Source organism: Vicia villosa, linkage group LG7 (genome assembly GCF_029867415.1).
Source record: "Vicia villosa cultivar HV-30 ecotype Madison, WI linkage group LG7, Vvil1.0, whole genome shotgun sequence".
NCBI classification, from domain to species: Eukaryota; Viridiplantae; Streptophyta; class Magnoliopsida; order Fabales; family Fabaceae; genus Vicia; species Vicia villosa.
This window is the reverse complement of record NC_081186.1, coordinates 74,544,431-74,553,095: the sequence shown is the minus strand read 5'-3', so window position 1 is coordinate 74,553,095 and position 8,665 is coordinate 74,544,431. Positions and strand designations below refer to the sequence as shown.

The following is an 8,665-nucleotide window of genomic DNA, read 5'->3' as shown; positions in this document are numbered from 1 at the left end:
CAAACATTTTTTTACCAATGTCCCTCTTTCAATGACAACAACACCGTCAAGTTTTATGAGATGGAGATTGCAAATGACGAAGACCTCCAAGATATGTTTGCTACCTATGAATACTCTGGCTTGGATTCCATCGAGTTGTACGTTACTATACAGGTCGAGACACAAGAAACTCATGTTGTCCAGTCGCAAGTTATAGACCCACCAGTCAACGAGCAAGAAGAGGTTGATGTCATAGACAAGGAAGAAGAAGATCTGGAAACTGATTTTAACGACATGGTCAACGAGGAATCTGACGACGAGCAACACATGCCGGTGCCTCCAGCCCATGTGTACGCACCTCCAGCACATATGAGTAACTTGAACCTGCAAGGTGACGAACCATCATCCGACATCTTCTTCACACCGTACATCCAAAATGACGATGAGTTAAAGGAAGGAGACAAGTTTCCTTCTAAGGAGGCATGTCTTAGAACAATAAAAAAATGGCACATGGCACACAACGTTGATTTTGAAGTAGATCGTTCAAACCTGGAACGGTATGTAATCACTTGTAAAAATCCAGAGTGTGGCTTCAGACTGTTGGCTTCTTATAGGAAGAGAAGTAATGCATGGAAAATAGGGTCGATTACGCAACAACACACATGTGTCAACCCTAACACTTCCCAGGATCATACGAAACTCAGTGGCGATCTCATCTGTCAGGAGATCTTGCCTCTCATAAGCTCTGATCCGTCATTGAAGGTCAAAAATATTATCTCGCATATCGTTACAACCTTCAATTACACTCCATCTTACAGAAAGGCGTGGGTTGCAAACACAAAGGCAATTAAGATAGTCTACGATAACTGGGAGGAGTCATACAAAATTCTTCCCTGCTACCTTACTGCGCTACAAAGTTATGCACCTGGCACTGTTACTATTCTAGAGACACTGCCCGCGCATGCCTTGGATGGAAACCCTGTCCAAGGAAACGGAATACTCCATCGGCTTTTTTGGGCGTTCAAACCTTGCGTACGAGGGTTTGCACATTGTAGACCCATACTTCAAATTGATGGAACATGGTTATACGACAAATACAAAGGAACCATGCTTATGGCGGTTGCACAGGACGGGAACAACAACATTTTTCTAGTGGCGTTCGCAATTGTTAAAGGTGAAACTGCCGCGGCTTGGAGTTTCTTTCTAAGGAACCTCCGTGAACATGTTGCTCCTCAGCCGAACATCTGTTTAATCTCTGATAGGCACGCTTCCATTGAGAGTGCTTATAATAATCCAGCAAACGGATGGCATGACCCGCCATCAAAACACGTCTATTGTATTCGCCACATCGCCCAGAACTTCATGCGGGAGATCAAGGACAGACATCTCAGGAAGGCCCTGGTCAATGCTGGTTATGCATTAACCCAACCCACATTCCAGCATTATCGGAGTGAGATTATACTGACAAATCCAGATGCAGGAAGTTGGATAGATAACCTTTCTAGGGAGAAATGGACTAGGGCTTATGACAAAGGCATGCGATGGGGCCATATGACGACAAATCTGGTGGAATCAATGAATGGAGTTTTCAAAGGCATTCGTAACCTTCCTATCACAGCACTAGTGGAGGCAACCTACTTTAGGATGGCTTCGCTATTCTCAACGAGAGGCAGGAAATGGGGTGATGTTAGACAATCAGGTCAACTGTTAAGTGATAGTTGCATGAAATTTATGCAACATCAATCGGCAAAAGCAAACACTCATCAAGTAACTTCTTTCGACCGATTCAACCGCACGTTCAGTGTGCGCGAAACAATTGACCACAATGAGGGTTTGCCAAGACAACAATATAAGGTTTTGCTAGACGAAGATTGGTGCGACTGCGGAAGGTTTCAAGCTTTTCGTATGCCTTGCTCACATGTCATAGTTGCATGTGAGTTCGCGCACCGCGATGCAAAATCACTATTGTCTCCAATTTACAAGACTCAGACATTGCTCCGAGTTTACAGTGCTGCGTTTCCAGTGGTAGCCAAGGAGGATTACTGACCTGAGTATGATGGGGAGGTAGTTTGGCATAACGACGCAATGCGGCGAAAGAAAAAGGGTCGTCCCAATAGTACGCGGATTAGAACCGAAATGGACGTCCACGACAAAATGGAAAGAAAATGCAGCATTTGTCGTCAGGTGGGGCACAATAGAAAAAGACGCCCTAATCGTGGCTCGACCTCGTCGCAAGTTTAATCTACTCTATATTTTTATTTACGACAATGCATCAATTTCGCTTACCACCTCTTGTAACCTTTTCTTACTCCTTCATCAATAAAGTGTGCTTTAGTGAAAAGTCGAAATCGACGACGCAAACAATAATCAGGATTACTACGCATTTTCTAAAATCGATTTATCAGACATTTTTTCAAAATAGACTGGAATCAAAAACGGTGCGCGAAAATACACAAATGGTGTTTTTTTTTTAAAAAAACCCAACACATAGGAGCCAGATGAAATGGCGCCTATGTGTTAGGACATGGCCTAATGCGCCATTTGGTTTGGCTAATGGAATTTTGCCCTAAATTTTAAGGGTTTGCGCCATTTCATTTGGCGTGTAACATGAAAGATTTGAAATAATATTATAGATTGAAATATGTAGAAGTTTGAAATTTAAAATAGGATAATTTAATATATGTCATTTTTTTTAAGAGTTAACCATGAAAGATTTTTCTTTAAAATTGTACATTAATTTTATTAAAATTTTACCTATTTTTTTTTCTATTTTTCAATATAAATTTTTTATTAGTGAGTTTCTTAATATGTTTTTAGGATTCAAATCACCTTTTAAAATACATTCTCTCTAATTCTATTTATAAAAAGAAAATATTTTTAACATTTATTCAAAAACCATTTTATCTGATAAGATACATTGTATTTTAATCTTTAATGTATATAAAAATAAACTTTTTCTTTTTTTATATTAGGAAGAGAAATTATTGTAATAAAATTCTAGAAAAAATTCTATAGTAGTGACAGTAAAAAAAATGTTTTTTTATTTATGATTTTAGTTTTCTAGGATTTGAATGGAATATATATAATAGTTGTAAGAGAGAGATTTGAAAACCAATTTGAGTCTTTTCCCTCTTTCAAATTTTCTTCCACACAGATACTACATTCTTCTCCGACTCACTCCACTCTAGTAGCATCACCATCGCTATTTCACCTCTTCCTTTCTCACAGGTACTCATTGTTTTTGCAAAGTATCTTCACCTACATCTCTTCCACTATCATCATTTCATCATTCATTTTAACTTTTTTTAATTCTTTCTCTTCCATTTACTGTATTAAATTCCCATTCTCTTACTCACTGTTGTAATCAATTTTTGTTGCTAGGGTTTTGTCATTTTCTATCAAAAGTTTCATAATAGTTTTTTTTTTTTTTTGGCCTGTGTTTTGAACCATTGTGTGTTTCTTTTAGCAGATGGCAAAGGGTTCCGCTAGTAACAACTATGAAGAAGCTAGAAAACTAAGACTTGAAGAGAACAAGAAGAGGTTTCAGGTAATCTTAATCACAGATCACCCATTGTTTCACTTTTAGGACTTTCATTTCATCTTGTTTGAAATCTAGGTTTAAGATTGTGGTTGGGTTGTGATATTTTATTGCAGAAATTGTTGTCTAATTTGGCTTATGCAGCCTCAACAACAGTAGTAGAATCATCGGAAATTTTATGTGGCCTAAAGTTTGAAATTTAGGTTTAAGATTGTGGTTGGATTGAGTAATGTATCATAAACCATTATTATCTTTGTGAGTAGTATATTTGCTTGTGTGTGAATTATCCAAGGCTTTAATGCTCGTTTAGATCATGTTTTTGTTTGGTAAAAAAACAGCAGTTTACTAATAAGCTTGTTGATAGATAGTTTATGAGTGATGATTGATGACCGATGACAAATAGCTTATGGATCTGTTTGGTAAGACACATCGGTCTTTTCATCACGATATTATAGCTTATTTTGATAACTTATAGCTTGTTTTTCAGACGCTATTTCAATTAGCGTTTTACCTTATAACTTATTTTCCAGACGCTATTTCAAATAGTGTTTTACCTTATAACTTATTTTCCAGACGCTATTTCAATTAGCGTTTTACCTTATAACTTATTTTCTAGACGCTATTTCAAATAGTGTTTTAGCTTATAGCTTATTATTTTTTCTTCCTTTTTTATCCTTATTATTTTAACAAAAATTCACTTTCATCCTCTATAATTTATTTTAATTTAAAATAATTTAATTGTATATTAAATATCTTTTATGTCATTTTACATTTATAAATTAGTTAAACCGCTACTTTTACCAAATACTTCAATTAGCTTATCAGTTATATCAAATCCTTTAGCTGATGACTGGTGACTTATAACTGATAAGTTAATTGAAGTATTTGATAAAATTAGCGATTCAACTGATTTATAAATATAAAATGACATAAAAGTTTTTTAATATATAATTAAATTATTGTAAGTTCAAACAAATTATAAATGGTAAAAATGGATTTTAGTTAAAATAATAAAGGTAAAAATTGAAGAAAAAATACAAGATAAAACACTATTTGAAATAGCGTCCGGAAAATAAACCATAAGCTAGTATGTAAAATAAGTTATAAGCTTGTGATGAAAAACCGTTACCAAACAAGTTTTTTATTGTCATATGAGCTTATAAGTTATAAGCTATAAGCTCAAAAAATATCATGCCAAACAGCCTAAATTGTTCAAGAAGCTGTTGTTGCATACCCGAGTCACATGAGCCCAAAGTTATTATCAAATGCGGCTGATACATGCATCCTCAATTGTGTCACAAAAACATCAAAAACCTTGATGTGGCAGTCACAATTCTTGGTTTGATCCTCTTATATATGTCAATAATAGTGGTGACAGTGAGTTTGAACTTATAGATTTATGCAAACTACTTGTGTCACTCACTTTGTGTCACTCACTGCTTCTAACAGAGTCTCAGTGGCTTAGATTTTGTTCTAGTTTGGTGATTTCTTACTTTACATAATTTCCTTTATGTTATCAAGGAGATCCTCTTATAAATGTTAATAATAGTTGTGACAGTTAGGTTTGAACCTATGAATTTATGCAAACTACTTGTGTGCATCACCGCTACTAACAGAGTCTCAGATGCTTAGATTTTGTTTTAATTTGGTGATTTCTTACTTTACATGACTTCCCTTTTTGTTCTCAAGGATTTAGGAATTTTGACAATATCGAAAAAGTTGACTGAAATCGCAAGTCCAGCAAAGAAGTCCGCGGTAAACTTTCAATTTTGATTTGGTTTTAATCAATAAGGAACCAGCGTTCAATTTTGACTTTTGTTTCATCCTGTTCTTCCGCAGAATCATATTTACAGACCGAAATCAAAGACCATTGTTGTAGCGGAACCTAGGCGTTCTTCTCGTGCAAGAAACCCAGTTCCTTCGTATCGTGAAGAGGTAAGCTATGTTGTCTTTCAAAGTTCAAATTAACATAATGATATGAATGGATGTACTAGAAATTTTTTTACTGTTGTGGAGTTTTTCTGTACGCTTAGACAAAAAAGTATGATAATTTAGCTTTCATGTTTCATGATAGTCTAGCACAAATATCTATTTGACAGTGTATATTTCATTTTATTACAGTTTGGCACAGACCTTCCGAATCTCCGGAAGAGGTCGGGGTCGAGGTCATTTCCATCATCATGGGAAAGGTGGTTAATTTATTACTCAATGACTTTCCTTATATTGCTAATTTAAATATTAATAACAAGGCTATGGGACTCTCAGTTACATTGCAAGGCCACTAGACGAAATCAAAGTAGCTACAAGTCAAGAAAGAAATCATGCTTTGGAGGCTGCAGAGGCACTCCAAATCAATTTGAACTCTTCGAAACCATCTTTTGTCAAGTCTATGGTCCGGTCTCATGTTTATAGCTGTTTTTGGTTGGTATGTTTCCGTTCAGAATATTTTTTATATGGTTTGCACATTCTTTAATGTTTAGATAATTTGTAAATAAAATTAACATATGACGTACGTCTCCCAATGTATTATCTTTACTATGTCAGGGTCTTCCTAGTAGATTTTGTGAAGAACATCTTCCGAAAACAGTGTATAACATGGTTTTAGAGAATGAAGAAGGATCAGAATATGAGGCTGTTTACATTGGCAAAAGAGCTGGGCTTAGTGGTGGCTGGAGAGCATTTGCATTGGAACATAAGTTGGATGATGGCGATGCACTTGTTTTTGAATTGGTTGAACCTGCAAGATTTAAGGTAAGTTATGTTAACAGTTCTCATCCAACTCTCTTTTAACTTTTAACTTCGAAGGATTAAGTATTCCTTACCTCTTGAGCTTGCTTTTTTGGTTGAGTTAGGCCCTTTTTAAAGTTTTAATATAATATCAGAGCCTATTATAGATCTCACAATGACAGGCTAATAATGAGAAGCCATAATAATGGTTATTGTTGAGGGGAAACCCTCTTACCAACAATTTAAGTTATGGCGATAGCTTTTGGGACTAAGTTAGACCCTACCCTAATTCTAAGATGGAATACGATAAACTTGCGACCTTCATGCTCCCGAAGTATTTACATAATCTAAATAAGATTTCTTTCTATATTTACATAGTCGAATACTCCCGATGCCTAGTCCTGATATCAAAAGGCTTGTGTTGCAAATTCGTCAAGGACTTGTGATACGGCCAAATTAGCTGTGTTATAAGTGAGATCAATTCTCTTTGAATAGATAGCTTTTGGAATTAATTTTAGGGTTGAGTTAAATTTTGAGGCTTTAAAAACTGCAGCTCCACCTTCTTCTTTTGTGTGCAATCTGCAATGTAATGTTCACTATAATGAAATGATACATATTCTTTATATACATGACAAGAATAATCTAAATAGAACTGTGATCTTATCAAATCAAATTACAATCTAAAGGAATATCTCAACAAATCTATATCATATTCATATATAGATTTAGCTTTGGCCTATAATTTTTCTCCGTTCTATTTCTCCCTCTATTGTACTTGTTCAAGTTAGTTTTAGTTCCTGTAATATGTGAACTATTTAAGGACTAATTCGACTGTGAAAAACAATTCAAGGATTAAAACAAAACAACGAATAAATAATTTTTATTTTGCAGGGACTAAAAGCAAAATAAAAAATCACAAAAAAAGATATTTAAGCAAAATTATTGCTTTCTGATTTGAGAATACAATGACTTTACCAATTTTCAAAGCAAATTTGTTGGAGCTTTATTGTATTTCAAAAAGCATGTTTCAGGCTTCATATAACAATAAATAATGATTATAACAAACTGACAATAATATTACTGCAGATTTATATTGTTAGAGCATTTCCAGATGTATATGAAGAAGAGGAAGAAGAGAAAGAAGAGAAAGAAGAAGAAAACAACACTTTGGTGGAAGAAGAAGATATGCATACACTCAAAGCAACAAAAGAATCATCTAAGGCTGCCAATAATCGCGAATCAGAACCAAAGACTAAAAAGCAAAAACTTGCCATTGTACGTGAAACTAAGGAATCAAAGAGTTCTGAAGAAAGTCTGTTTGAAAGTAGCATTGAGAAAGATGTTAAACCACAGAGGGCAAATACGAGTAGAAAAACTAAATCATCTCAGAAAAAAATGCCAAAGAAGTCTGAACTACCTATCACTCCTGATTCTGAAGCAAAAATTGAAACACCGAAACCAAAGGCAACTTCTATAAGGAACACTAGATCTTCTCAGAGAATAATGCAAAAGATATCTGAAGCATCTACTACTCTTGAACCGAAAGAGGAAGCACAAGTTGAAGCTACGAAGAAAGAACTTGTTCAGCATGATGATATTAAGTTAAAGAAAGTTGGAAGACCTCGAAAAAACCCAGCTCCTTAAAACCCAGTCTCTAAGTTACTGGTTAAAAGGTTGTTATGAAATGCAGATATAGACTTTAAATTGTATTAAATGTTTTATGAAGACAACAGTGTTGCACTTTTAGACATGTTAGATGTGCAAGCACCTCTTGTTACCTTATTAAGGAGAATGCTGCTCTTTGATATTTATCAGCAAGTGTCCGATTGTTAGCTTTAGAGATAATTTAAGAACAAGGAACTTTTATTCAATGGTAGCATATGCTTTGAATTTTTCTTCTATGATTTATGATTAATTATATTCAAATTATCTAAGAAGTGATTTGTATTTTGTTAACAAGAGTAAGTAACATTGTGATTTCAAAAGCCAATGCAAGTGATGATGAGATTTTGAGACGAGCTCCCGACAACTTGAACTGTCCAGCCTTGTCTGGTGGTTGAAGTTACTCTTTGCAACAATGTCTCAATAATCTTTCCAGTCTTGGGGACACTAGTGAGAAAGATTGTTGGAAGTTTGAAGGGGCTATAACCAGATTGAGCGACCGTTAAAATAGGAGGAAGGCTATTATTATTTCCCATGGCGAGTATTATTTTTATGAGATTTGTCTTTGGTGTTTTTCCAATGAGCTCCTTTGGAGGATGTTTATCCCTCTTCTTTAGCTCAATGTCACCTTGAGCTTGAGCAGAGGTAGGAAACTTCCTTGAAGATTGTGACCTTCTCCACTAGGGGTGCTCAAAACCAAACCAACCCAATAGAAAACCGCAAACAAAACCAAACCAAACCGAAACCGCAAAAAACCGC

The 8,665-nt window shown here is 35.2% G+C and overlaps 1 protein-coding gene across 2 annotated transcripts; it reads left to right on the top strand.

Moving 5' to 3' along the window:
* The first annotated feature begins 3,101 nt into the window (after window positions 1-3,101).
* On the top strand, window positions 3,102-8,115 carry LOC131620842 (putative B3 domain-containing protein At5g58280). 2 transcript variants are annotated; one of them, XM_058892021.1, is made up of 8 exons: window positions 3,102-3,207; window positions 3,449-3,526; window positions 5,207-5,272; window positions 5,357-5,452; window positions 5,639-5,706; window positions 5,783-5,942; window positions 6,062-6,268; window positions 7,331-8,115. In XM_058892021.1, the coding sequence occupies exons 2-8, from the start codon at window positions 3,449-3,451 to the stop codon at window positions 7,886-7,888; spliced, it is 1,233 nt and encodes a 410-aa protein (XP_058748004.1). In that variant the 5' UTR covers window positions 3,102-3,207; the 3' UTR covers window positions 7,889-8,115. The 2 variants fall into 2 exon arrangements, with proteins under 2 accessions (XP_058748004.1, XP_058748005.1); XM_058892022.1 differs by having other exon boundaries at window positions 3,106-3,207; window positions 3,446-3,526.
* The last annotated feature ends 550 nt before the right edge of the window (window positions 8,116-8,665 follow it).

What these genes read in the sequence shown, in the direction of transcription:
- LOC131620842 (XM_058892021.1), top strand. Translation starts at nt 3,449, where the DNA reads ATGGCAAAGGGTTCCGCTAGTAACAACTATGAAGAAGCTAGAAAACTA. An exon ending in AGAACAAGAAGAGGTTTCAG is followed by an intron (nt 3,527 to 5,206) that starts GTAATCTTAATC and finishes TTTGTTCTCAAG; the next exon opens with GATTTAGGAATTTTGACAAT. An exon ending in TTCCTTCGTATCGTGAAGAG is followed by an intron (nt 5,453 to 5,638) that starts GTAAGCTATGTT and finishes ATTTTATTACAG; the next exon opens with TTTGGCACAGACCTTCCGAA.